Source organism: Heterocephalus glaber, unplaced genomic scaffold (assembly GCF_053883595.1).
Source record: "Heterocephalus glaber isolate CG9 unplaced genomic scaffold, H.glaber_assembly_v1.0 deba00001429, whole genome shotgun sequence".
Classification (NCBI taxonomy): domain Eukaryota; kingdom Metazoa; phylum Chordata; class Mammalia; order Rodentia; family Bathyergidae; genus Heterocephalus; species Heterocephalus glaber.
This window is the reverse complement of record NW_028258294.1, coordinates 34,817,365-34,844,322: the sequence shown is the minus strand read 5'-3', so window position 1 is coordinate 34,844,322 and position 26,958 is coordinate 34,817,365. Positions and strand designations below refer to the sequence as shown.

Genomic DNA, 26,958 nt, shown 5'->3' with positions numbered 1-26,958 from the left:
AATCCCAGGCCGAAGCAGGAGGATCTCTGCAAATTTGAGGCCACCCTGGGCTACATAGCGAGTTCAAGCCCAACCTGAACTACATAACAAGATCCTGTATCAAAAAAAAGAAGTGGATCTGGGCCGGGGATTTTGCTCAGTGGCACCGAGCCTGCCTCGCAAGCGCAAGGTCCTGAGTTGGAACTCCAGCACCAAAAAAAAAAAAAGTGGATATGTTACCCAGCCCCCAGGGGGCGCTGCCCTCTGGCTAGGAGCAGCGCGACCTACAAGACTAAGCCACACCCCTGGAGGAGGACTGGCTCGGGGTCCTGGGAAGGTCCAGGCGGAGGCCCCGCCCCTACCCTTAGCGCCTGCGCAGCGCCACCGACCTGGCCCCGCCCCATTCAGTCCGGCTCCCGCCTCTGACCAGGTAGGGGGAGTGGGCGGGGGAGGGACGACAGTGGAGGGCGGGACTGAGGTGTCTCAGGTGTTGGGGCTACAATGTTGGCGAAGCCTAACTTCCGGTAGAACCCGGGGCTGTTTCTGCAGCTGCCTGTTCCGAGGTGGGTGCAGTTCCTGGGCCTGGGGACCGCCGAGGTGCTGACGCCCCCCTTTAACTCGCTCAGCCCTGCGGTCTCCGCTCCTCTCCGGCGCTGAGCCCGGGCCATCCCACCCCGGAATCGGATGTCGTGGGTGTCCTGAGGACACGCGCTGGCCAGGTGCCCTCTGCGTCCTCGCCGCGGGCTCCCCTGCCAGGCCTTAAGCGCCTACGTGCGCCCGCCCACCCGCGCCTTCTGCTCCAGTTGCCGCTCGACCGAGCGGAAAGGCTAGCGGCGTTGCGGGCCTAGGAAACCGGGGCGCTCGGCCTCTCCCGCACTCCCCTGCAGACCCAGCCAGAGGAATCCCGCTCTGACGTCTCGCCAGGAATGGGGTCCCAGAGGCTGCCCTGAGGGACCCCATCAAGGCCTCCGCCCCACGCGGAGCTTTCCGCGTGACACTGGGGCGAACGGGGTGGGGGTTCTCCCTGCTTCTCATTCTGCAACTACAGGAGTCCTCTCTTACACGTTTTGGTGTAAGTTACCGAGGTCAACTGAAGTGATAAAATATGAAATGGAAAATTCCAGAAATAAACAGTTCATAAATTGGAAGTATATTGTTATAATTGTTGTTAGTCTCTTACTGTGCTTAATTTGTAAACTTTACTATAGGTATGTATAAGAAAAAATTATATATGTGTATATGTGTGTGTGTGTGTGTGTGTATGTTACTATCCTTGGGAGGGCAGGAATGTGCCCTCAAGGATAAGGGGGCACTCCCATATCAGCCCTGTTATGTGCTAAGCATTGGGTGAGGTCAGCTCTAGAAGGCTTGGAGATGTGCTTGTTGGGATGTTGTCTGACTGAAGGAGGGAGAGACTGTGTAGAAATGGCTCTAGTGCTTACTGCAGTGCCTGGAAACCAGGAAGCCCTCCTAACCCTTCCCTGAGTGAATGAGAAGGTTGGTGACAGAGGCAACAGGGCTGGATAGAGAGGGCAGCTCTGCTCATCCCACCCGTCTCCCCTGGGGTCTTGCAGATAAAAGTAATTAAATTGAGCTTTTAATCACAGCTGGTTTCCATGGCAGGCAGACATGGAAAAGGAGGGGAAGGCAGAAAATCGTGGGGACATGGGGTGCTGAACAGGCTGGCCTGCCTCTTTCTGGGAGCCCCCCCATAACCCTGCAGTTTGGCTGTCAATAATCTGTTTTCTTGTCTCTCTCAGGACACTGGGTTCCCTAGGAGCAGTCCCAGGCTTAATAATTGTCCAGAAGGCAGCTATAAAGGGACACTAGGAGGCTGAGTGGAGGAGGGAGCAGAAAACAGCTCAGCAGATCTGGGTACTGAGAGAGCCGAAAGCAGGAGCTTGGTCAGAAGCTGTGTATCCTGCCTGGCAGGACCTACTCTTTTCTACCATGGCGGGCCAAGGCTACAGCTATTATCGCACTGTGATCTTCTCAGCCATGTTTGGGGGCTACAGTCTGTACTACTTCAACCGAAAGACCTTCTCTTTTGTCATGCCAGCATTGGTGGAAGAGATCCCTTTGGACAAGGATGATTTGGGTGAGCCCTGAAGGGCAGGGTGGTGGGCCCTGGGACACAAAACTCACAGGGCACACTGAGTCTGGCAGTGTGGTGTGCACAGGCATGCAGTGTGCATGGAGGGTCTGCACAGTGGGGCTGGGCCAGTTACTGTGTGCCCGTGGGTGTGGGTAAAGGACTGAGGAGGGTGCTTGTCTGGTGTGGATATGCCCCTGATTCACCTGTGACCACACAAGCACTGTTCATGCTGTTTTGGGGGCTTCTGGGCAAGGTTTTTTCACTGTGTGGATGCATGCTGAGGCTGCAGGGGGAGTGCTGGGGAGTTAGCGATTTCATGTGGCCTGGCATGCTACCCTCCAGGAGGAACAAGATCTCCATCCAATCCTGAACCTTTCACCCCATGTTCAGAGGTAGGGTTACAGAACTGCCCAATGCCTCGGACTGGCATCGAGGGTGCGGTGGGAGCTCGGGTATATGCAGCTCCCATAGAGGGGAGCTGGTTCCTTCTTGTCCCCAGTAGCTGCAGCTAGAACTCTCCGGGGGTGGAGAAATCTGGAGTTGATCTAGGGCCAGTGGTGCTGGCAGAGCAGGCAAGAGTGTTGGCAGAGGCCGTGTCACCAAATGCAGCGCAGGCTCCTTCCTGTTCCTCAGGAAAGGAACTTGTCATACCCTCCCGGCCACCTCTACACACCTGACCCCATGGCTTCCTCCACCCTTCCTGTGCCTTTGCCCTGCCCCTAACCCCCCAGGTGTCCTGCTCCCTGCTCCCCTCCACTGCAGGACTCATCACCAGCAGCCAGTCGGCAGCCTATGCCATCAGCAAGTTTGTGAGCGGGGTGCTGTCTGACCAGATGAGTGCTCGTTGGCTCTTCTCCTCCGGGCTGCTTCTGGTTGGCCTGGTCAATGTAGTCTTTTCCTGGAGCTCCACAGTACCTGTCTTTGCTGCTCTTTGGTTCCTTAATGGCCTGGCACAGGGGCTGGGCTGGCCCCCTTGTGGGAAGATCCTTCGGAAGGTGAGTGCTTCCAACAAGCCTGCTGGATTGGCATAGAGCAGTGATGGGGAAGCTTTTAGAGCTTTCAGTGATACAAATAGCCTGCTGAGGCACACATTATAGGTTTTCCCCCACTGGCATAGAGGATACCTAATGAGAATGTGGGAGCACCCTTTCTTACCCCCTTTCCCCAGCAGGTTCCTCAGGAGTTCCCAGCCAGCTCCTATTGCTTGTCAAGATATTTTAGGAGACAGGAGTGGTGGGATCAGGTGTCAGATGAAGGAATTGTCCCTACCCTCTCCCTCATCCCTGTAATGTGAGCTTCTGGATCTCCCCAACATGAGCCCAACACTCAACATGGGCCTGAGGCCTGGCACCCACTCTGTCCCCCTCTGCCTCACAGTGGTTTGAGCCATCTCAATTTGGCACCTGGTGGGCCATCCTGTCAACCAGCATGAACCTGGCTGGAGGGCTGGGCCCAATCCTGGCCACCATCCTTGCCCAGAGCTACAGCTGGCGCAGCACGCTGGCCCTGTCTGGGGCACTGTGTGTGGCTGTCTCCTTCCTCTGTCTCCTCCTCATCCACAATGAACCTGCTGATGTTGGACTGCACAACCTGGACCCTACCCCGTCCAAGGGCAAGAAGGGTGAGTTTTCAGCCAAACCAACCACCAGGGGACTGTTCCTCATTGATTTTGTCGGGATGTTGTTGAGGACTAGACTTACGCCTTGTCCTATGCTAACCAGTGGATATAAGGAAGGGGTGGCCATGGAAGTTGCATGGGGAATAAATAAAATTCCATCTCGAGACAGAGCCAACAGGTGTTGTGGCTCATGCTATGTCCTGTCCTTCCCTGCAACAGCAGACTTTTGTGTGCTAGAGTACATCCTCAGTGGTTTGAGTACCTTCCTCCATCTGCCCTAGTTCTCAGTTTCTCTTTCATTTATTGAGACTTGCAGTGGGGTTTGGAAGTAAGGGGATGCCTCTCAACTGGACCTGGCTATGCCCAGGGACTCTGCCCCTGTGGCTGGTTAATGAGGGGGGCGGGGGGAGGGTGGCAGGAGCAGAGCCTGAGGCCTGGTCTCTTCTCACCTCCAGGTTCCTTGAAGGAAGAGAGTACCCTACAGGAGCTGCTGCTGTCCCCCTATCTGTGGGTGCTCTCTACAGGCTACCTTGTGGTGTTTGGAGTAAAGACTTGCTGTACAGATTGGGGCCAGTTCTTCCTTATCCAGGAGAGAGGGCAGTCTGCCCTTGTGGGTAAGATGAATACCATGGCATAAAAGCAGGAATCAAGGCAGGGGATGAGAAATCCAGACCCCTGTTCCCTTTTCCTGTTTATTCTTTCCCTGAGGTTGGGCACTAGTCAGGCAGTTATGGCTGGTTACCCTTGGGGTCCCTGGAACTCCACGGGCTTCAAGCAGTTGTGGGACAACCCTAATATGTAACAACCTTCTACCCTACTCTTCCCTTTCCCCACCACAACTCCCTACTGCAGGTAGCTCCTACATGAGTGCCCTGGAGGTTGGGGGTCTTGTGGGCAGTATCGCAGCTGGCTACTTGTCGGACCGGGCCATGGCAAAGGTGAGTGGGCAGGAGAGGAAGGAGAGTCCCTTTGGGTCTTCCCAGTGTGGCTGAGGCAGACAGAGTAAGGAAGTGCTGGGACATGGGTTGGTGGCATGTGGAGGTTTAGGTTGGGTGAGGTGGGAATGATTCCAGACTATTATCTTCCCTAGAGTATGGAGATTAAGGCTGTTGGAGAGAGTGTTTTTTTTGTTGTTTTCTTTTTGGTACGGGGGATCGAACTTGGGTCCTTGTGCTTGCAAGGCAAGCAGCATAATCACTGAGCTAAATCCCTGGCTGAGTGTGTTTTTTTAACAGAGGTCAGGGAGGATTTCTCTCAGCCTAGCTGTCAGCTTCTCCGCTGCCCTAGAAAAACGGGGTGGTGGTATACTGGGTACACCTCCCTAGCACGTGTCCCAGGGCTGTGCTGAGGTGGAGGGTGTGGAATTTGGCCTCAGGACGTGAGTAGCTCCCAGGGCCTCCCAGAGCTGCCTGGAGCCAAGAACTATGATGGGATTGCCAAAGACCTGTCAGCAGAGGCCCTGCTGTGTCAGAGTCCAGAGTGGGTGCCTGACATCGCTAGGCCTGTATCCACAGGCGGGGCTGTCTGTCTATGGAAACCCACGCCATGGCCTGCTGCTGTTCATGATGGCTGGCATGACAGCATCCATGTACCTCTTCCGGATAACGGTGACCAGTGACTCCCCCAAGGTAAATATGGAGAGCCTGGGCCATAGCAGAGTATAAGAAGAGAAAGCCAGAGCCGTTGACTGTCGCCATCTTCCTGCTTCTGCCTGGGCCAGTCCTTTCTCTGCATCTGCTTTCCATTTTCAGTTCTGTTTGCACTTCAGCTCTTCTCTGTATTTTGGTTCCTCTTCTCCACTCTGGTCTGCTTTTCTTCTCTTCTCTCTGATCCTCTAGGAAGTTGGTTTCTGGACTCTGGCTCTCCACCCTCTCGCTGAGCTCACAGGCTTTACGGAACATGAGGTGCCTTGAAGATATCTCTGGATTCTCCCTGGTCTTTCACATCTTTGTCATTGCCCTCTGCTTTGCCCCTTAGCAGTCCAGCTGGTGTAAATTCTCAAACAGCATCCGAGTCAGAGGGATGGCTCCTGTAGCTCTCCTCCCTGCCCGCCTTGTCTCTTGGGCTGGCTCAGGGCCCATCCACCCCGCCATTCTGGCTCTGTACTGTCAGTTGGAGTGGGGAGTGGGGTGAGGAGGGTCACTTACCGTCTCTTTCTTACTATTTGTTCCTGGGGGCTAAGCGCTTATCTTTCTTCTGGCAGGGACAGGCAGGGAGGGAGTAGAGTTTCTGACTCGGAATGCCACCCTGCCCTGCCCTTGCAGATCTGGATCCTGGTGCTGGGCGCTGTCTTTGGCTTCTCTTCTTATGGTCCTATTGCCTTGTTTGGAGTCATAGCCAACGAGAGTGCCCCTTCCAACTTGTGTGGCACCTCTCATGCCATTGTAGGACTAATGGCCAATGGTAAGTGATACTTTCAAGAGTATTTGCCTTGCTCCTTCTCTGCCTTGCTAGGGGAAGGAGCCACCCCACCTGCTTTCTCCTCACACAGTCTCAGGCTCTTCCCTCCTCCCTGACAGTGGGTGGCTTTCTGGCCGGGCTGCCCTTCAGCACCATCGCCAAGCACTACAGTTGGAGCACAGCCTTCTGGGTGGCAGAAGTGATCTGTGCAGTCAGTACAGCTGCTTTCTTCCTGCTTCGAAACATCCGCACCAAGATGGGCCAAGTGCCCAAGAAGGCTGAGTGAAGAGTGCTGGCTCTGGAGCACCCTCTCACCTGTGGCCTACCCTACACTAAAAGGGAGGCTGCCTGGGCTAACACTGAGCCTTTCATGTTCCATCTCTGCACCTTGTCCTTCGCCCAGGTGACACTGGAAGTTATCAGTGGCTAATGAGGTCTCAGCTCCCCATCCCACGCTCTATTTAAAAGACAACCTTTGTTCTTGGACTCCATTCGTTATTTCCTGCTTTCAAATGAACAGGAAACTGGATGTGGATGTCCCCTTACCTTTCTGTCTCTCCTTAGCCTTGCCCTACCCCAACTTAACCATCCCCACCTGAGCTAAGGCTGTCCCTGCAACTGCAGGGCACCAATGACTTATGACTTCCGCTGTGCCCTGAGGCCTCTCAGGAGAGGGCAACAGCTTTTGCTAATACCTGAGTCTTCAGGGGAAGAGAGGAGGCCACCACTCTCAGCAACACCATAAGTACAGTTGGGAGGGCAAGATGACTCGTTATAGAAGATTAAAACTAGATTTGATATAAAATACAGTCAGTGACTCATTCTTTCAAAAGGGGTAAAATAAGCCAGGGACAGCTTTCCTTGAGAAATTATCTTGTCGGCCGGGGATGTAGTTCAGTGGCACAGTGCCTGCCTGGCAAGCTTGAGGCCCTGAGTTTGATTTCTGGTACCAAAGAAAAAAAAAAGAAAGAAATTATCTTGTCAACAGCTGGACTTTTCTCTGGAATGCGAAGTGGAGATGGAGCCTTTAAGCTCATGCCTCCCTTTTTTTGTGTGTGTATTGGGGACTGAACCCAGGACCTTTGCACTGAGCTACATCCCCAGCCCTTTTCTTTTTTTTTCAGTACTGGGAATTGAACCCAGTACCTTGTGCCTGCCAGACAGGCCAGGCACTGCAGAACTATATCCCAGCCCTATGCCTCCCCTGTCTTCAGCTGAATATTGTACTGCAATGATCATTTTACAGAGACAAAGCTATTTGAATGCAGGAGGGTTAAATAACTTGGCTGGAGGTAATACCACAGCACTTTGATGGTAGTACTGTAATTCAGGCTTTTGGTAACTAGCCTGGAGACTGTGAGGCAGTTTGTACTTGTTAACTCCTGTAAGGGAATGTACCCCCTGCGGGTAGGTGAAGATGAAGTGAGATAAAGCAAGAAAGCCTAGCTCTAAGTGCTGGGCAAATGTTCCTTCTCCATCGCCACTGCTACCTCAACCCAGGAAAGCAGATCTGGGATGACATCCAGGACACCTGATTCAAGTATTACATTCACTTACTCAGTGAACATACTTGCTTTGTTTTCTGCCAGCTTCTCTGAATTCCCATACCATTTGTCTCTCCCTCCTATGCCTTTCCTCAAAACCATCAGTTATCACAGGAAATACTGGATCAAAAGAATGTTTATTACAGCACTTATGGCCCTATCTCCACCATAAATAAATCTGTACAGAGTTGGGAAGGACCATGATATATACAGAAGGGAAGAGAACATGGCGTTAAGGCTCAGGGATCAACATGTGTCATCAAGCTAGGCCTTCTCCGTTTTCAAGTACAATAGCAGGACCGGGGATTTAGCTCAGTGGTTTTGCCGCCTGCTGCGCAATTGCAAGGACCCAAGTTGGATCCCCGGCACCAAAAAAAAAAAAAAAATCAAGTACACTAGCAAAGCTGCTGGGTGCCCTGTTGGGAGTTGAAACAGCGGAACCCCTGCTATAAGACTTCTCTGAATTTGGAAACCCAAAGCAAGTTTAGGCTATGATCCTGGTCCAAAAGTCCCGGCCTTTTCTGCTACTTCCAGAGCTAGCTTCAGGTTCTGGTCAAACAGCTCACACCTAGGCCAGACCAAGGAGACACAAATAAGGAAAAATTGTGAGCCCTAAGGCTCTCTCCCCACTTTCTTTTTTTTTTTTTTTTTTTTGGTACTGGGGATAGAACTTGGGTCTTGGCGCTTGCACAGCAGGCGTTGAATCTCTCCCCCATTTTGGATATAGACAGAGTCAGTGTAAACACCACTTGGAGGACGTAAACTCCAAGAAAAGTCTTTGTAAATTCTCTGAATAAATAAAGGGCTGGTCACTGTTGTTTTATTGAAAGTAATATTCTGCTATAGTTCAAGTGACTTTGGGGAGAGTGCAAGGCTTTTGAGCCATATCTGGAGAACAGGGCGACCTACCTGATGGGCATTTCCAGAGAGTAGAATGGATTCTTGAGGGCAAAATCTGAGTAAATCTCATAAATTTTTCGGAGAAGAGAATCAATTCCAGCTTGCCTAGGATCTGCCAGCACCACAAATTTGATCCCTGAAAAGGGGCCAAAAATTGATTACCAAAGGTACAGTGCTATTAAATAATGCCAATCTGTATTTTTACAGTACTTTCAATTTTGTGAAGTACTGTCATAAGCCCATTTTCATCCATATTGGTACATAAAGAAGAAAGGCAAACTTCAAATCTACAGAAGGGACCAGAGAAATGAAGTGACTTATTTCACCCAGGTGACTAAGAGACCAGGCTTTGAGTTCTGTCACTTACTCCCAGTCTTGCAATCTCAGCAGAAAGTGCAAGCAGAGAACAAACTCAGGCAGTTTTCAATTATCTACATCAAAGGAGAGCTTAAAAAAAAAAAGAGAGCTGCAATAACATAATCCAGAGGCCATTTTCACTTTCTTTTTTTGTTATTTTTCTGAGAGAATCTTGCTATGTAGTTCAAGCTGGCCTTGAGCCCAGTATGTACCTCAGGCTGGCCTCAAACTTGCAGTCATTCTCCTGCCTCAGCCTCCCACGTACTGGAATTACTCAAAAGCTATTTTCTTTCTCTTTTTTTTGGTACGGGGATCAGACTCAGGACCTTGTGCTTGCAAGGCAGGCATGGTGCCACTGAGCTAAATCCCCAGCCCTAAAAGGCATTTTCATTGGGATTTTTTTTTTTTTTTTGGTACCGGGGATCAAACTCGGGACCTCACACTTGCGAGGCAGGCGGCAGAACCACTGAGCTAAATCCCCGGCCCTTCATTTGCTTTTTAAAATTTCATTTTGGAATATGTGCACAACATTATCATTGCATTTTATCTGAACCCAGGATGACTAGGTCTGAACATGTTGGCTGATGTGGATAAAATGAGCTTCAGATTAAATATTGGCTTTGGCTTCTCAAAGCAAACAGTAGATGTGTCTATACAACTTCCAGGAAAACTTGACACTACCCCATTCTTTTTGTTTTTTTGGTACCGGGGATGGAACTCAGAACCTTGCACTTGTAAGGCAGGTGGCAGAACCACTGAGCTAAACCCCCAGCCCTACTACCCCATTCTTGCTCTCCAAAGTTGTCTGTAGTCAGTCCTTGGCCCAGCCTGCCCCATTTATCCCCATGGCCCATCCGGAGGCATACCTGTCAGCGTCTGGAAGCAGTGCAGTTTGAATGTGTCTGTCTCCAGCATCTCAATGCCTGAGCTGCCCTGTTCAGGGGACAGCTGAGAGCCAATGGCAAAGAGCCTATAAGGTAAAGGAGGTAAAGCTGGGACAGTGCCCCAATGCTGTAAGGAAGTGCTTCTCAACCTTTTCCACTGAAGTCATTCTATGTGCTGAGTTCACTTTATTTTTGTAGTACTGGAGATTGAACCCTGGGCGTTTGCTACATCCCCAGCCCATTTTTTATTCATCCATTCTGGGACAGGGTCTCACTAACTCACTAAAATGGTCCAGGCTGGGCTTGAACTAACCATCATCCTGCTTCAGTCTTCTAAAGTGCTGGGATCACAGGCAGGCGCCACTACACCCAGGTGAGGAGTCCACTTTACAGACCAGTACAGTAAGGGGAGAGAGTGTGAACTGCCTGGCAGCAGTGTCAACATTTCTTTTAAATTCATTTGATTTCTGTACATATTTTACTACAAAACATTTTACACCAAAAACTGGTAAAATGAACATTCTGGGAGACATATGCATGCTTGCTTAGCTCAAAGCTAAGCCTGTGCCAGCACATCTCATACCACAGCTGAGAGGAGAAAAAGATTTTTTGGAAGGTCATTTAGTTCCATTGCCTTATTTTATTTTTTACATTGTATGGAGTTATTTATTCTAAAATGCTTTACTGATGCAATTTACATACCAAAGTCACCCATTTAAAGTGTACAATCCAGTGCTTGCTTCAGCAGCACATATACTAAAGTGTACAATCCAATGTTTTCAATATATTGAGAACTTGTGCAGTCGTCACCCCAAATTTTAGGGTATTTTCTAATGTTTTAGAACATTTTCATCTTTGAAAGTCACACCCCATCCTCCCCACCCCTCAGCAATTGCTTTTATTTTTTTGGTACCGGGGATCGAACTCAAGACCTTGCACTTGCGAGGCAGGCGCCGAAGTACTGAGCTAAATCCCCGGCCCCTAACAATTGCTTTATTTTAAAGATGAAGAAACAGGCCCAGAAAGGAGAAACTAACTTAGGCAAGATCAGCACTGTCAGTATTACCTAAAGTCTGGGCACAGTGGACGAGTTGTTTTTCTTTTCACAAGTGCCCACAGAACCACACTAATCCGGCCAGCCTAGACCCATCAGCATGGTTCAGTACCATCAAATAATGCCATCCTGTATTTTTACAGTACTTTCAATTTTGTAAAGTACTGTCATAAGCCCCCTCCCCCCCCTTTTTTTGGTACCGGGGATCGAACTCAGGACCTTGGGCTTGCGAGGTAAGGACGGTGCCAGAGTTAAATACCCGGCGATAAGCCCGTTTTTATCCATATTGCTACATAAAGAAAAGGCAAACCTTTGAATCTACAGAAAGAACCAGAGAAATGAAGTGATTTTTATTTCACCAGGCCAATATGCAGTGGGAAGAGGGGCACTTACGAGTGAAACATGGAGGCCAGCATGAGCTTCTCATTGGAGGTGAGGCGGGGCCGGCCGAAGCGAATGGACACAGGGTAATTAGCAGGATTACTCAGATACTCCAGCACCTCTTTCCCTTCGGCCGTGTACTTGCCGTTCACGTCTACGCCATTGATGGCCAGCACTGCATGGCCCACTGCAGAGGCGAGGCCAAGGGTCAGCGAGGCTCGAGCCCCAAGACTGAGCCGAGGGAACAAGGGGCCCGGCGCCACCCTCGACCGCCCCCACCCAGGCACCTTCACCTTAGCCCACTTCCGAAGCACGGGCTCCCCCGCCCCCGAGCCTAGCCCACCCCGGATGCCGTCGCGCTGGCCAAAGGCAACCAGCACACGCTCGTCGTGCAGCTTGAGCAGCAGATCCAGCGGGTAACTGAAAGTTTTCTCAGCCTCAGCCCGCGGCGCGTAGCTGTCGTGCTGATAAATCAGGCCGCCAGCTTTGTTCACCACATACACACTAAAAATTGCCATCGCTGTCGCTGCGGGGCCCGCACTCGATCCGGGCTCTTTCCGAGGTCCCCGCCCCGGAACCGCTGTCAAAAGATCGTCCGGTCTCCCACCCTCGCTTTCTCCTCCCTGCGCTTGCGCATTCGGGGCTACCGCCAGGGCACTCAAGTTACGTAGTCACTGGGATATGGTAAATTGTTTTCCATGTCTGTGATAGAAGAGCACTACGTGACTACTTCATAGCTAGCAACAAAATCCAATAACCTAGGGGGCAGCGGTTTGAGAAGTGGGTCCACTTTTCCACCTCGCATCTAGCGAGAAAGCCAGGACCTCGCCGCCGAACTTCCGCCGCGTGGCTCCGCCCCTCGCCCCGGAAGTTCTTACTGCGGACGAAGGGTTTTGGCTCTGCTGGTGAGCAGCACTTCCTTTTTGTCCGACATCTTGACGGGAGTGTTGTGGTCTCCGCCGCTCTCCGAGCTTCGTGATGGTAGGCCTCGAGGGTATGAAGCCGGTGGAATTCGGAGAGTCAGGCTGTCCTACGGCGCAGGGGAGGCGACGCTGCACGGCCCGGCTCCGGGGGACGCCGGGTGGGCCTCAGCGTGGCTGCGGGGTGTCGTCCCCATGTGCTCCAGTGGAGCCCGGGTGACGCTGTGAGGTGGGGCGGTCAGGGAGCGTGGAGCCTCGTTATGACCTGCTTGCATTCCTGCTCTGCTCCCGCAGCCGCCCAAGGACGACAAGAAGAAGAAAGACGCCGGAAAGTCAGCCAAGAAAGACAAAGACCCAGTGAACAAATCTGGGGGCAAGGCCAAAAAGAAGGTAGGTGAGCGCTCCCTTGGGGAGCTCCCCGCGCTGCGCTAGAGATGAGTGAGTGGTGTGGCGACTGGTTGTTCTAGAATCTAGACCTTAGCCGGATGTCGTGGCGCACGCCTGTAATCCCAGCACTCAGGAGGCTGGGGCAGGAGGAGGATCCCGGAGAGCTCAAGGACAGTGTAGCGAGACTCTATAGTACTGGAGTTTATTAGACCCATTAAAATTTAAACACATACTATTGGAGTTTATGGTTCTGTCACTTTTTCCCATTTGTAGGATTGGGTGGTACACCTTACTTAAAAGGTCATGAAAATAAGTGTATAAAAGCATTTGCTTTGATGACTCTACAGGTTATTCTAACAGATATTGTGGGTCTCAGCCCATGTTCCAGAGCCCCCAGGGATGTGACGTTTGTTTTGGCAACCTATAACTTATCTTTGATAGTAACAACAGCAGTGGTTTCTAAACACATGCTGCATGAGAGGGAAAGGGTGCTCTGGATTACTGATTCCTCCCCCTTTTTTTGTCTTCCTGAGCAGAAGTGGTCCAAAGGCAAAGTTCGGGACAAGCTCAACAACCTGGTATTGTTTGATAAAGCTACTTACGACAAACTCTGCAAGGAAGTTCCCAACTATAAACTTATAACGCCAGCTGTGGTCTCTGAGAGACTGAAGATACGTGGGTCACTGGCCAGGGCAGCCCTTCAGGAGCTTCTTAGTAAAGGTGAGTGTGTTGGAATGATGTGTTTTCAGGGGTTAGGGGTTCAGTTGTCTTGACCATGAGATGCATCCTAAGTGCTTTTATTGGAAAAACCACTGGAATCTTTTGTGTGTAGAATTACAGAAGAAACAATTATTTATATTTTATCAGTACACTTGACATAATGATTGCATCCATCATAGAGAATTTGTACTTGTGTATCAGTTATTTTTAAGATGTGTGGTTGTTACAGTGTGGAGTTTTTAAAATTTTTAAGTTTATTTGAAAAGTGAGGGGTGAAGGGCTATGGGAGGAACCAGCTCTGCAGAGCGAACCTGGGCAGAATAAGAGAAAAAGATAAGAGCAAAAAATAAAAAGTATGTGCTGCATCTGGAAAATGCAGTTGAGGCTACTGTGGGAAGTCAGTATAAGTTGTTTTTGTTTTTCTTCCAGACAGGATCTTGCTGTGTAGCTCAGGTTGGCATCGAACTTATGGCACTCCTGCCCCAGCCTCTTGAGTACACCACCATTTGGAGTTTTTTGATTTGTTTAACTGATGCATTAAGCTGGAAAAAAATTTTTTTCTCCCCCTGGTGCAGGGGATCGAACTCAGGACCTTGAGCTTTCGAGGCAGGCGTGGTGCCACTCAGCTAAATCCCTGGCCCTGAAAAACATTTTTTAGGGCAAAATATTGGTACATTTTGGGCATACATAATGATAATACTCATTGTAGGGAATTTCCACCTGTATCTGATACATCCACCTCTTTTCTCACCCCTCCCCTCCCTATAGACAAAGCTTTATTTCCATTTTTTTCCTTTTTTTCTTGCCCATTCCTTTCACCTACCTTGTTTCCCTTCCCATTTGAACATTTTCTTCCCTTTTCCCAATATCTGTTATACATTTCACTCCTTATTTCCACTTTTGGTTTCTCACACCAGAGAAAAAATGTATTTAAACATGTGTATGGCCTCAAGGTCCATTCATATCTGAAGCTCATCCTTTATGGCAGAGTCGTACTGCATTGTAAAAAAAAAACAAACGAAAAACAAAACTTTATCCATTTTTATCCATTTGTTGGTTGATGGGCATTTGGGCTGTTTCCAAGATAGCTATTACAAACTGTTAAGCTTAAAAATGGAGTGGTTAAAAAAAAAATGGAGTGGTGAGTCCACTGAAGTGAATGGTGTTAACCTCCACCCCTTTTTGTGGTGCTGGGGATCAAACCTAGGCCCTCACATGGCTAGACAAGGGCTCTACCACTGAGCTACACCTGACAGTAAATCCCAAGAGTGGGTAATAGGTTCCTGATTTAAAGGTTGAATAAAGATGATCATTACCTGGGCATTCTGGTGCATGCCTATAATTCTAGCACTCTGGAAAGCTGAGACAGGAGAATTGAAAAGTTTGAGTCCAGTCCAGGCAACTTAGTGAGGTTAGCAAGACCTTGTCTGAAAATTTTTAAAAGGCTGGGGATGTAATTCAGTGTTAAGGCTAAAAAGTCATCAAGGGGGCGGGGATTTAGCTCAGTGGTTCCAGCGCCTGCCTCAAAAGCACAAGGTCCCAAGTTTCGATCCCTGGTACCAAAAAAACAAAAACAAAAAAGTCAAACTGTAGGTTTACCTATCTCTGTCTGAAATTAAGTGATTCTATTTTGGGAAGGGTTAGCAAACTTTAGTTTCTGGTACCTAGTGAGTATCTCATGCTATTATATAAAAACTTTATATCCTGTCTTGCTAGGACTTATCAAGCTGGTTTCAAAGCACAGAGCTCAAGTTATTTATACCAGAAACACCAAGGGTGGAGATGCCCCTGCTGCTGGTGAAGAACCATGATGAACAGGTGAGCAAGAACCAGGGGCTCAGGTGTAGGGTATATCGTTTGTCCTTTTACAAAATTACGGTTCTGATTCTCTTTTCTTTTTTTAACAGGTTTAACCAGCTGTACATTTGGGAAAAAATAAAATTTTATTATTAAATCAAATGAATAGCTATGTCTGTTTCCAAACAAAGGGCTCAGTGGAAGAAATACCGGTGGGTAGTGGTTGGTTGTGGAAGAACATCTGGGAATGATCAGCTCTTCTCTTTACGAGACTGTTTGGTCCTTGCTGCAGCTTCAGTTTTAAATTGATGCCTGAAAGGAAATTAAGGGTCAACAAGATGAAGGGTAAGACCTCTCTAAGGAGAAATGGTGGGTTGGAGTCCTGGCACGGGAGCCATACCTGGACTGCCATCGGCGCCCATTGTTCCAGACTCTGCCAAAAGAAGGCAGCCAGCCTGCAGCGGTGCTAGAGCTATGATCAAAGTTGGCTCCGACTCGGTCTGGGGGTAGTTTCTTCAGTTTTTGTTTCTCCTCTGCAATGACAAGGAAAGACTTGATTGTGAAGAGCTGAAGAACTTTCTGCCTTTTTAAATCAGGCTACTCACTTTCTTTAAGAAATTCTTCATAGGAAGGGCCTATTTGTTGGTTCCCAGAGCTGTATTCCTCATCCTGAATCATCCAAGGAGGTGTGGCACCTGGAAGAAGACCCGTTAGGCAAAAATTAAAAGATGTTTTTTAATACTGGGGGCTTTGAACACAGGGGCACTCTACCATTTCCTAGAACTGCGCTAAAGAGCTTAAAATTTTTTATCTCAAGACAGGGTTTTAAGTTGATCAAGATAGCCTTGAGTTTGTATTCTGCCTCAGCTTCCTGAGTAGATGGGATTATAGACATGTGCCACTCTCCCTGGCCTTTTTCTTACCTCACCCAGCAGAGAACTAGAAACATTAAAAAATAAAACCCAGGCACGGCAGTGTGTGCCTGTAATAACTGTAGCATTTGGGAGAGTAAGGCAGTAGGACTGAAAGATTGAGGCCGGCCTGGACTACATAGTGACTCATGTCAGAAACTTGGGGTAGGGGTGTTTTTAGACAGGGTCTCTCTATGGTTGGCCTTGAATTTGACCAATCCTACCTCAGCCTGCTAAATGCTGAGATTAGGGATTACAGGCATGCACCACCACACCCACTGGAAATAGCCACAATCAAAGCCCCTGTGTATTACACAAGCATTCTTGCAGTCCATTAAAATTTCTCCTGAGGCTGGGAAGGTGGCTCAGTGATGCATGAAGCCCTGGATTTGATTCCCAGCACCAAAATAAAAATACATAGCCCTTTCTGTCCCAGGAAACCACTAATGTAGCTTTAATTTGTATTTTTGTTTTATCTATAAATGGTATATTTTTAGGGTGAGGTTTAGCTCCATCCTAAATATGTCGAGATTCATCTGTGTTGTCAGAATTTCTCTTCATTGTTGGGTATTATCCAGTTAATCTTAACCTGCTGATGAACATCTGGACTTGCCAGTTTGAGGCTTGTGTACAATTCTTTTAGATGGGTTCTTTTGGGTAAATAGTGGAAAAGCTGGGTGGTAATGGTAGCTTTATGCCAAATCACAAATTATTTTTTTTCACAAATTATTTCTTACAGCTTTAAAAACATTGTTTAGTACCTTACCTGAGTGGATGTTACCAACTCCGGGTATATCCTGTAGTGGAAATGGGAAAAAATCCTAGATAAGCTGAGAGATGATAAGGATACTTAAGAGAGAGTGACAAAGCAGACTTTAAAGGAGGTGGATACAACTGTGCCAATTCTGTACTCTTGATGGTGCTGAATCTCAACAGTGCAATAAATCACTGAAACAGTCCTGGCCTCAGGATCAGGAGGCTCACGGTCTTAATGATGGATATGTCCAAATAGTGCCTGCTGTTTGACAGGAACAGAGCCCTGCCCTGGCTGCACACACTTAGCTGGGGAAGAGATAAGCATGTATTACACATAACAGTTGAAACTGTATGTGCTACTACATCCCTTTACAATAGGGATGACCTTGTAAACCAGTGGTGAAAACGTGACATTTGAGGCGAGAGCTCAAGGCGGGAGAGGAGAGGGGGGAGGAAAGGCAGCATTGTGTGGGGAGACAGCCTTGGAAGTCAATGCTTTGGGGTACCTCATGTGAGCCTGTAGATGATGCAGGCTTCTGGGGCAAGATGGCAGGGGAGCAGAAATTGTCCCAAGGCTGAATTGAGATGCAAGTTAAAACCAATAGGCAATCTCAGCGGGGTGTGGTGGTACACACCTGTAATCTACGGGAGGCTGAGGCAGGTCAATCACATGTTTGAACCCAGCCTGGACATTTTAGTGTCTTCCTGAGATCGTGTTTTCAAATTTTAAGGGAGACAGGGATGTGGCTCCGTGGCACAGGACCTGCCTCGAAAGTGTGAGGCCCTGAATTTGATTCCCAGCATCCCCCAAAAAACCCCTCAATTTTAAAAAAGGCTGAGGGGGCTGGGGATTTAGCTCAGTGGTTTCAGTGCACGAGGACCCAAGTTTGTTCCCCGGTACCGAAAAAAAAAAAAAGGGCTGAGGGTATAGCTCCGTGTGAAGGCCCTGGGTATAATTCCCATTATCAAAATCAATAGATAAACTCACTGACAGAGAAATCAGAGGGGATAAGGATCTGCATCTATAGCAACTGGAAATACAGGATGAGTTGGGTTCAGTTTCCAGTGCCTGTGGGATACTGAAGTCTGGTATCAAGCTGGAATAGGCCTAGGGGTTAGCAGTCCTGAGTGGCAATAGTGGCAATGCAGGTATGAATAAAGAAAGGGGAGCAGTGCAGCAAAATGGAAAAGCCTGTGGAGGGCACAGGAGGAATGGTCAGAACGGGCAGGACATGGGAGAGGACTGTTCTGGGACCCCAGGGGCTACAGGCCCTCTTCTGGCCTGCTTGTTCCATTGTACCTGGTGGCCAATGAATGTCAGAGGTTGTCTGGGCTCCATCCAGTCAAGTTCTGGAGCCGGTGGCAGGTCCAGGAATGAAGGGTCCTGTGAACTGGAGGCTACTTGGCTGAAAAACAAACAAGCCAGGCTGGCAGATGAGGTCCTTGACCATGAGGTTGGCAGAGTAGCTGTTTCTATTTTCCAGCCAAAAGGACGCCAAAGTCTAGAGATTCCCTGACAGCCTTACCTGTTTGTCCCTTTCCAGCTTCCAGGTGCTGAAGAGCCCTCTTCTGGATCTGGCTTTGTCTGAGGCTGAGTTTGATTCAGGAAAAATAAATGTGTCTAAGGTACTCCAAAGCCTCCCTAGGCCATGCCCCCACACTACACACCCCAGTGGCATATGGCAGTGCTGACCATCCTTTGTGCTCCCTCCCAGCCCTGGCCACGTAGATAGGTCAGAAACTCAAGCCATGTGGCTGAGGAATGAATGGAGTTCCTTGAGTTCTTAGAAGAGTTGGTGGTTGAAATGCTGGAGCTGGGAAAACCAGGGATCAGTGCATGTGGATACTGCTCTGGATCCTCCGAGGGAAACCAACCTCTAAGACAGATCGGACCACCTCCTGCCGGCTCTGCTCCACCTCACGGATCTGAGCTGCCATCTGTGGGAGACGGGCTGCTTAGAAGGCTCGGCCCCATGGAGGCGGGGGCATCACAGGCCTCTCCTTTAACTCACCTCTTTGATCACCTCATCCTCTTTTTCCTCATAGGAATCCAAACTTTTCACCATGGACTTCTTGAATCTACGAAAGGACACACATACATACACAAAATCAGCCTAAAACCTTAGCCCCTGGCAGTTGTGAAATAATTTTAGAGAATTTTCAAACTCACAAAAGAGTATAAAACCTCTGTCTCTCACAAAGATTCAATGTTAACATCTGAAGTAGCTGCCTCCATCCCAAGTCCACACTAAGTGCTGCCAGTGAGCTACATCCCCAGCCCTTGCCGTTAGCACTTTTGACATTTTGCCATACTGACTCCATTTCTCTTTTATACACATACCCCTCCATTTTGCCAAAGTAAAAATAAAGATTTAGCTGTGTTTAATGGTGCATATCAAATCCCAGCATTCTGGAAGACAGAGGTAGGAAGATCACAAGTGGAAGCCCAGCCTGGGCAACTTAATGACTTGCCCTGTCTCAAAACAAAAACAAGCGGGTTTGGTGGCACACACCTGTGATCCCAGCACTCAGGAGGCTGAGGCAGGAGGACTGCCATGAGTTTGAGGCCAGCCTGAAATACACAGACTGTCTCAAACCAAAACCAAATGAAAAAGGGCTGGGGATGTACCTCAGTGTGCAAGCCCTGGGTTTAATCCCCAGTACTGTGAAAAAAAGATTTAGACATGACATTTCACCCCAGATATTTCAGAATGCTCTGGAGTATGGGAACATTCTACTGAACCATGATACCTCATATACGAAAATGATTCTTTGTTGATGTTCACATTGTCCCATGCCTAGCTATTAAGTACAAAAATACAGTTGATACTCAAATTTCCCTTGTCTCAAAAATATGCTTTAATTCCTTCTTTAATCCCCTCAACCCCTCATGGCCAGCATAGTGGCACACACCTATAATTCCAGAATCTGGGAGGCTGAGTCAGGAGGATCTCCTCAAGTTTGAGTCCAGCCTAGGCTACATAGTTCAAGGGCAGCTCAAACTACATAATGAGACCCTGTCTCAATTAAAAAACAAAAAAACCACTCAACTCCAAGGCCTATGGAAGGTCACATATGGAACTTGTCTGTTAGGTCTTTTTTTAAGTCTTCCCTCAGTCTAGAACAACCCTGCTTTCCTCTATTACTTTGAATCTTTTGACAAAACCAGGCCAGATCTCATACAGTATCCTAAACTCCTCAGTCTGCTTGTAATGACACTCAGGTTAAGCATCTCTGGTAGGAATACCACACCAAGGACACTCCCATTACCTCACGTTAGGAGGGCACACAGCATCAAGACTTGTGCTGTTCCTGTGTCACAGGCGACCACTAGAATTCGTACCAATATCTTCCTATTCAAATCCCCTGCTCCTTCCCTTTGTCTTCCTTCTGCCTTAGTGAAAATCCTGGTTCCCAAAATCAATAGAAGGCCAGGGATTTAGCTCAGTGGTGCCACCACCTGTCTCCCAAAATCATCAACAGATTTGCAGTTTGGGCCAACAATAGATGAAAGTTTCCAGAATGACACCAGTATCACCGTCAACAGTGCCCTGGCAGCAATGCACTAATCCACACAGGCAACAGCTTGAACCAGTGCTCACCAGAGTCTTGCCGAAGGCCCTGTACGATCCAGTCCCCAAGAGGACCGGAGGCCTGAAGATGTCATGGCCAGGCCCCCTCCCATGGCCCTTCCCATCTCCCTCTCAGGAAGGATGGGGCTTTCAGAATCAATCCTTTCATATTAGAGCTGAATATAAACCATGTAGCAGCCAGGTATGGTGGCTCACACCTGTAATCCCAGCACCCTGGGAGGCTGAGGCAAGAGAATCACACTTTGAGTCCAGATTAGGCAATTTAGCAAGACCCTGTCTCAAAATTTAAACAATTTAAAAAGGGATGGGAATGTAGCTCAGAGCAGAGGCCCTGGATTCAGTCTCCAGTACTGTGAAGAAAAAAAAACCCTCTTAGCTTTGGTAGAATATGTACTTAGTATCCCCAGTGCTGACCCAAACTAACTTACTTAGAACAAAAAACTGCTCATCCACAGTCTAGATTTGCCTGCCTCGCAACAGAACGTCCCCCAACTCACACTGCCTCACATGATCCTTGTTTTAATGTGGCCCTTTTTAGTGTGTGGGACAAGGGCCTACTCTTCTCTTCACTGTTTATGTAAGTATAACTGCCTAAATCTAAAAGTTGCTCTTTGGATATTTTTTTTTTATAAAAATGTGGATAATTTTATTAGGATTTTTTTCGTTTGGATAATTAAGTTGGAGATTGAACCCAAGCTAAGGTAAGCACTCAAGCATTGAGCTATATTTTATTTTTTATTATTTTTTTGTGGTACTGACGACTGAATCTAGGGCTTATGTGCTGACTCAAATCACTAGCCCTTAAAAAATTCTCTTTTTTGGGCCAGGGATTTAGCTCAGTGCTTCCAGCGCCTGCCTCCCAAGTGCGAGGTCCCAAGTTCTATCCCCAGTACCAAACAAAACAAAACAAAAGACAGGGTCTCTTGCTGGACACAGTGGTGCATGCTTGGGAGGCTAAGAAAGGAGGATTGCTATGAGATTGAAGCCGGCCTGGGTATACAGTAAGTTCAAGGCCAGTCTGACCTACATAAGCCAGACTCTGTCTAAGTTGCCCAAACTGGCTTAGATCTTGTGATCTTCCTGCATCAGCCTTCCAAGTAGCAGCTGGGATTACAGGCATGAACCATCTTTCTTTTACATGTTCTTTTATATCCTGCTTTTTTCACTTAAAAATATCCTGGAAATCACTCCATATAAGTTCAAAAGTCCATCCTCATAATTCTCTATTATTAAACTCTCTACTCACCTGTCTTTAATTCACTCATCCAAAAAGCATTTGAAAGTTTGAGGCCAGCCTGGGCAATTTAGCAAGAACTTGTCTCAAAAAATAAAAGGGCCAGTAGGTAGGACAGTGGTAGAGCACCCTTGGGTTCAATCCAGGGGTGAGAGGAGAACAAAGAAGATGTGGGTCTGGGTCAGGCTGAGGAGTAAGTGCTTTTTGTTCTCAGTTTCCTACTTCTCCAGGTCTGAACCACAGATCTGAAGGCAAGATAATAGAATTCAGGCAGCTTGTTGTCTCAGACATCCCCTTAGGTTCCACACTCCATAATCTCAGTATAGTCCCAATTAAAAGTGGCACAGTGCTAGGTGTTGTGGTACACATTTGTAATCCCTGGGATGCTGATGCAGGAGAATCACAAGTCAGTCTAGTCTTTTTTTTTTTTGGTATCAGGGATCGAACTTGGGACCTTGCGCTTGTGCAGCAGGTGCCGGAACCACTGAGCTAAATCTCCAGCCCATGAGCGTAGTCTTGGTAACTTAGTGACTCAGGGAGACCCTGTCTCCACAAAAAGGGCTGGGATGAGGGACTAGGAATGTAAGGGATGTAGTTTTGTGAGAAGGCCCTGGGTTCAATCCCCAGTACTGCCAAGAACCAAAACAAAACGAAAGTAGCATAACAAACTGTCTTCCCTTCCTGAAACAGTTCAGGGCCCACACTCTTCCTGTACTGACCAGCTGCCTGCACATCAGTTTCTCAGGGCCCTCCACGAGGTAGTAAAACAAAGTCCAGAACTACTCTAAGTGGGCACACCAGGTGACAGTAAACCTTAGCTGTCAACTTGATTGGCTTGAGAGCCAATTAGAGGTTTAGTAAAGCAAACTTCTAGATGTGACTAGGTGGGTCACAGAGTCATGATCTTGGGGTCTGGATCTGGTTCCTGTCCCCTTCCTCTCCAGCAATGTCCCCTGCTCTGCTTCCTAGCCACTGTGAACTAACCAGCTTTGCTCTGCCATTCCCTTCTGCCATGGAGCCTGCTAACTTTGTACTGGATCCTCTGAAACCATGAGCCAAAAAAACCATTCCCCATTTAAGTTATGGGTGATAACTTACACAGTAGTAGCCAAAAAAATGAAATACCTAGGAATCAACCTAATGAAGGAAGTAAAAGGCCTTTACATGGAAAACTACAGTACTTTGAAAAAAGAGATCAAAGAGGATATCAGAAAATAGAAAGATATTCCTTGTTCTTGGGTAGGAAGAACCAATGTAGTGAAAATAGCCCTGCTTCCAAAATTCTTACACATATTTAATGCAATCCCGATCAAAATAATAGCATATCTTAGGACTGGGGATTTAGCTCAGTGGTTCCGGCACCTGCCTCGCAAGTGAAAGGTCCCGAGTTCGATCCCCAGTACACACACAAAAAAAGCATATCTCATATAATTAAGAGAAAACAATCCTAAAATTAATTTGGAACCAGAAGAGACCTAGAATAGTAAAGGCAATTCTGGGTAACAAAGGGAAGGCAGAGGGCATCATAATTCCTGACTTGACATTATACTACAAAGCTACTGTAATAAAAACAGCATAGTACTGGCAAAAAAACAGACCAGAGGATCAATGAAAGAGATTGGAAGATGCAGGAACAACTCCAGACATACTCAGCCACCTCATCTTTGACAAAGGAGCCAAACACCTCCATTGTAAGAAAGCCTCTTTAATAAATGGTGCTAGAAAAACGGGCTTTCCACTTGCCTAAGATTAAAACTAGACCCATATCCTTTCACCATGCACTAACTCAAAATGAATCAAAGATGTAAATTTTAAAACAGAAACACTCAATCTGCTGGAAGAGAGAATATGTAGAACTCTTGAAGACATTGGTGTCAGCAAAGACTTTGTGAACAAGACCCCGATTGCACAGGAAATATCACAAACTCAAAAACTGTGATCTCATCTTATCAAAAAGCTTTTGCACAGCAAAAGAAACCAACAGAGTGGAGACAACCCACAGACTGGGAAAAACTTTTTGCCAGCTATTCCTCAGACAAAGGACTCACATCTAGAATAAAGAACTCGGGCTGGGGATTTAGCTCAGTGGTTCTGGCGCCTGCCTCCCAAGTCCAAGGTCCCGAGTTTGATCCCCAGCACCAAAAAAAAAAAAGTCAGTGTAGAATAAAGAACTCAAAAAAATCAGACCCCCACATTTAAAGACTCAATTCAAAAATGGGCATCTGAAATGAATACACACTTTTCAGATAAAGAGGTAGAAACAGCAAATATACGAAAAAATGTTCAATATCACTGATCATTCTTGAGATGCAAATTAAAACAATGCTGAGATTCCATCTCACTCCAGAAAGAATGACTGTTGAGAAATCAACCAATAACAAATGCTGGAGGGGTTGTGGGGGAAAAGGAATCTTTCTCCACTGTTGGTGGGAGTGTAGACTGGTGCAATCACTGTGGAAATCAGTGTGGAGATTCTTCAAAAAACTAGAACTAGGGGCTGGGGATTTAGCACAGTGGTTCCAGTGCCTGCTGTGCAAACGCAAGGTCCTGAGTTCAATTCCCGGTACCAAAAAAGAGAAATACTAGGACTAGAGGTTTCATTTGACCCAGCTATTCCCCTTCTTGGTATCTTCCTGAAATAAAAGCATCATACTACAGTAATATATGCACAACCATGTTTTTGTTTTGTTTTGTTTGGTACCAGGAATCAAACTCGGGACCTTGCGCTTTCGAGGCAGGCGGCGGAACCACTGAGCTAAATCCCCAGCCCTGCACACCCATGTTTATAGCATCACAGTAATAGCTAAATCTTTGGAAAGAGCCTAAATGCCCATCAACCGATGGATGTATAAAGAAGATGTGCATTTTTAATACAATGGAGTACTATTCTGACATAGAGAAGAATAAGCTTGAGACATTTCTTATTAAATGGATCACTTTGAGAACATATTCTTAAGTGAAATAAATTAGACACACATGTTTAGATATCACATTGTTTCTCTGGTGTGAGAAACCAAAAGTGTAAATAAGAACCAGAATGGATGATAGATATTGTGAAATGGGAAGAAAATGTTCAAATGAAGAGGGGCACAAAAAGGGGGGAGGGGGAAAGGAAGGAAGGGACAAAAAAAAGAAGGAAAAAATGGAAACAAAGCTTTTGTAAATAAGGAGGGGAAGAAGGGCAGACAGGAAGGGGAGGGGAATGGAAAAAAAAAAGAATCAAGGGCTGGGGATTTAGCTCAGTGGTTTTGCCGCCTGCTGCGCAAGCCCAAGGACCCGAGTTCGATCCCTGGTACCAAAAAAAAAGAAAAAAAAGAAAAAAAGAATCAAGATATAATTGGGGCGGGGATTTAGCTCAGTGGTTCCACCACCTGCCTTGCAAGCTCAAGGTCCTGAGTTTGATCCCCAGTACCAACAAAAAATAAAAAATAAAAAAAGATGTAATCATGTACAGGTACAATTTCCCTATGATAAATGTTATTATTTATATCTACAATGTACCAATAAAAAACACTGTGGGTCAAGCGCAAGGTCCTGAGTTTGATCCCTGGTACCAAAAAAAACAAAAACAAAAACATTGTGGTTGATAGCCTTTTGGTCCCAGCAGTGGGCAAGCTGACCAATAAGCACCACAAATAGCCTCTTCTATTCCTAAAGGACTTTATTCTTTAAGTAATTGATTGCAGTCAACTTTTATTATAACTGTTCTCTAGTTGCTCCCACCTCCCACTTATAAACCTTAACTCTATTACATATATATATATATTTTTTCTTTTGTTGGGATGGGGTGCCTCACTGTTTAGGCTAGCATTGAACTCCTGGGCTGAAGCAATCCTCTTACCTCAGCCTCTCCCAGGAGCTAGGACTATAGATGTGCAACACCAAGCCTATCACATTTGTGTATCTGTGTGGGCATGCACGTATGTTCAATATAATGTCTAGAATAATAAAGGCTATGAAGACTGTAGACACTTACGAAGTCCCTGATCAACTTCCCAATTAAAGAAGTTCTCACCAGGCATAGTGGCACACGCCTGTGATTCCAGCACTCAGGAGGCTGAGGCAGGAGGCTCACTGCAAGTTTGAGACCAGCCTGAGCTACATAGTGAGTTCAAGGCCAGCCTGAACTACAAAGTGAGACCCTGTCTAAAAAATTAAAGAAAGAAGTTCTTGGCCAGATGTGGTGGCATATGGCTGTAATCCTAGACCTGTGGGAGGCTGAGGCAGGAGGACTGCCACAAGTTGAAGACCAGGTTGTGCTACATAGTGAGTTCAAGGCCAGCGTGAACTACATAGCAAGACCCTGTCTCAAATAATAGTAATAATGATAATATAATAATAATAATGGTGGGGATGCAACTCAGTGCAAAGGCCCTGGGTTCAAGCCTCAGTACCAAAACCAAAAAACAAAATCCTGGTATCTGATAAAGATCCAGAGAATTCACTTTCATAACCAGTGACTTACCGTGCATAGTCCTGGGGGGAGATCAGAAACTTCTCTTTCATCTGGACCTCAGCCTTGTTCTCCCACCAGAATCTGTTGGTCGCTTTCTTGTGCTCTGGGCTGAGAAAGGAGAGGATGGAGACTAAAAAGCAGTACTCAGGTACATAAGCATTAGGGAGTGATGTAGAACGATATCTGGATTCCTAACTTGGGCGAGGCAGATAGAGGAATACTACTACCAATCTCTTGAAGATCTCGTGTCCCTTCTTGCAAAAAGGAAGTGAGTTGATGGGCGGTGAGCGAGCTAGATTTCCCAGCTAGAACGCCCACAACACTGGGACCACGGGAGCCACAAGTCCCCTACCCCTAAGGTTAGCAATCCCTGCAATCCACATACCCTGATCAAATCATAAAGCTACCCCAATCCTTCCTCCTACACAGATTTGCATCTGTGCCAGGGCGGGGGTGGGGGGCTGTCACCTGGCCAGATGCTCCAGCAGCGCCCCGTGCAGTACCGTCAGGTTGCCGTGGCTCAGGTGTTTCCGCACTTCACAGCCGCAGCAGAGGCACCAGCAGCACCTCTCGTGCTCAGGTACATAACGCTCCACCTGAGTAGCGCGGACGGCCTTGCGGGCGGCCTCCACCTGCGGGAGAGGTCGGATAGGCTCCAGGGGTTCGGGCCAAAATCACAGTGCCTCGGGGCCTCAGGACACTGCACCGCATCCCCGGCCACCCCAGCTCCGCGTCCGTACTTGGGGCAGAAACCGCTCCAAAGCCCCCCTCAGCTGCCGCTGGTGTTTGCGGCTGTAGACGTGCCCGCGACCACAGAAGAAGGTCTGGCGGCACAGAGGACAGCGCTGCGGCGACGCCATAGGGCCAGGAACTCGGATCTCCACCACTTGTAGCAGATCTTTCGCCATCCGCTGACCCCTGACCCTTGACCTCGGGGGCGGGGCGAATCCAGCGGCTCCTGAGGTTTCTAGT

The 26,958-nt window shown here is 47.8% G+C and overlaps 4 protein-coding genes across 13 annotated transcripts; 2 read left to right on the top strand and 2 right to left on the bottom strand.

The window, feature by feature from the left end:
* The first annotated feature begins 332 nt into the window (after positions 1-332).
* On the top strand, positions 333-6,901 carry Slc37a4 (solute carrier family 37 member 4). 7 transcript variants are annotated; one of them, XM_021237677.2, is made up of 10 exons: positions 333-409; positions 1,740-2,077; positions 2,837-3,069; positions 3,452-3,695; positions 4,148-4,306; positions 4,545-4,630; positions 5,207-5,320; positions 5,531-5,596; positions 5,957-6,095; positions 6,212-6,578. In XM_021237677.2, exons 2-10 carry the CDS (start codon positions 1,930-1,932, stop codon positions 6,376-6,378), a joined length of 1,356 nt encoding a protein of 451 aa, XP_021093336.1. In that variant the 5' UTR covers positions 333-409; positions 1,740-1,929; the 3' UTR covers positions 6,379-6,578. The 7 variants fall into 7 exon arrangements, with proteins under 7 accessions (XP_021093336.1, XP_004856805.1, XP_087068623.1 ...); XM_004856748.4 differs by lacking the exon at positions 5,531-5,596 and having other exon boundaries at positions 6,212-6,901; XM_087212497.1 differs by lacking the exon at positions 5,531-5,596 and having other exon boundaries at positions 6,184-6,901.
* Positions 6,861-11,897, bottom strand: Trappc4 (trafficking protein particle complex subunit 4). Of its 2 annotated transcripts, none has more exons than XM_087212502.1 (5): positions 11,556-11,897; positions 11,225-11,399; positions 9,760-9,863; positions 8,546-8,672; positions 6,861-7,035 (listed from the first exon to the last, which is right to left on the bottom strand). In XM_087212502.1, exons 1-5 carry the CDS (start codon positions 11,728-11,730, stop codon positions 6,987-6,989), a joined length of 630 nt encoding a protein of 209 aa, XP_087068628.1. In that variant the 5' UTR covers positions 11,731-11,897; the 3' UTR covers positions 6,861-6,986. The 2 variants fall into 2 exon arrangements, with proteins under 2 accessions (XP_087068628.1, XP_004856803.1); XM_004856746.3 differs by lacking the exon at positions 6,861-7,035 and adding an exon at positions 7,755-8,204 and having other exon boundaries at positions 11,556-11,890.
* Rps25 (ribosomal protein S25) lies at positions 11,865-15,198 on the top strand. Its single transcript, XM_004856742.4, has 5 exons — positions 11,865-12,193; positions 12,427-12,522; positions 13,056-13,239; positions 14,956-15,057; positions 15,147-15,198. The coding sequence occupies exons 1-4, from the start codon at positions 12,191-12,193 to the stop codon at positions 15,048-15,050; spliced, it is 378 nt and encodes a 125-aa protein (XP_004856799.1). The 5' UTR covers positions 11,865-12,190; the 3' UTR covers positions 15,051-15,057; positions 15,147-15,198.
* Cenatac (centrosomal AT-AC splicing factor) lies at positions 15,164-26,958 on the bottom strand. Of its 3 annotated transcripts, none has more exons than XM_087212501.1 (11): positions 26,727-26,945; positions 26,455-26,618; positions 25,996-26,094; positions 18,716-18,782; positions 18,579-18,641; positions 18,230-18,294; positions 18,004-18,145; positions 16,714-16,744; positions 15,642-15,731; positions 15,437-15,569; positions 15,164-15,348 (listed from the first exon to the last, which is right to left on the bottom strand). In XM_087212501.1, the coding sequence occupies exons 1-11, from the start codon at positions 26,892-26,894 to the stop codon at positions 15,288-15,290; spliced, it is 1,083 nt and encodes a 360-aa protein (XP_087068627.1). In that variant the 5' UTR covers positions 26,895-26,945; the 3' UTR covers positions 15,164-15,287. The 3 variants fall into 3 exon arrangements, with proteins under 3 accessions (XP_087068627.1, XP_004856800.1, XP_004856801.1); XM_004856743.3 differs by having other exon boundaries at positions 18,004-18,109; positions 26,727-26,942; XM_004856744.3 differs by lacking the exons at positions 15,164-15,348; positions 15,437-15,569; positions 15,642-15,731 and having other exon boundaries at positions 16,699-17,009; positions 18,004-18,109; positions 26,727-26,958.

Excerpts from the sequence above, each read along its gene's own strand:
- Slc37a4 (XM_021237677.2), top strand. The coding sequence starts at position 1,930 with ATGGCGGGCCAAGGCTACAGCTATTATCGCACTGTGATCTTCTCAGCC. Across the intron at positions 3,070-3,451 it reads GTGGGAAGATCCTTCGGAAG|TGGTTTGAGCCATCTCAATT; the intron begins GTGAGTGCTTCC and ends TCTGCCTCACAG. Across the intron at positions 4,631-5,206 it reads CGGACCGGGCCATGGCAAAG|GCGGGGCTGTCTGTCTATGG; the intron begins GTGAGTGGGCAG and ends CTGTATCCACAG.
- Trappc4 (XM_004856746.3), bottom strand. The coding sequence starts at position 11,730 with ATGGCAATTTTTAGTGTGTATGTGGTGAACAAAGCTGGCGGCCTGATT. Across the intron at positions 8,673-9,759 it reads CTGCTTCCAGACGCTGACAG|GGATCAAATTTGTGGTGCTG; the intron begins GTATGCCTCCGG and ends GCCCCTTTTCAG. Across the intron at positions 8,205-8,545 it reads TCTCTGGAAATGCCCATCAG|GTGTGAGCTGTTTGACCAGA; the intron begins GTAGGTCGCCCT and ends GGTCTGGCCTAG.
- Rps25 (XM_004856742.4), top strand. Across the intron at positions 12,523-13,055 it reads GGGGCAAGGCCAAAAAGAAG|AAGTGGTCCAAAGGCAAAGT; the intron begins GTAGGTGAGCGC and ends CTTCCTGAGCAG. Across the intron at positions 13,240-14,955 it reads TCAGGAGCTTCTTAGTAAAG|GACTTATCAAGCTGGTTTCA; the intron begins GTGAGTGTGTTG and ends CTGTCTTGCTAG.
- Cenatac (XM_087212501.1), bottom strand. The coding sequence starts at position 26,894 with ATGGCGAAAGATCTGCTACAAGTGGTGGAGATCCGAGTTCCTGGCCCT. Across the intron at positions 26,095-26,454 it reads CTGCTGGAGCATCTGGCCAG|CCCAGAGCACAAGAAAGCGA; the intron begins GTGACAGCCCCC and ends CTCCTTTCTCAG. Across the intron at positions 15,570-15,641 it reads TGAAGAATTTCTTAAAGAAA|AGGAGAAACAAAAACTGAAG; the intron begins GTGAGTAGCCTG and ends TTGTCATTGCAG.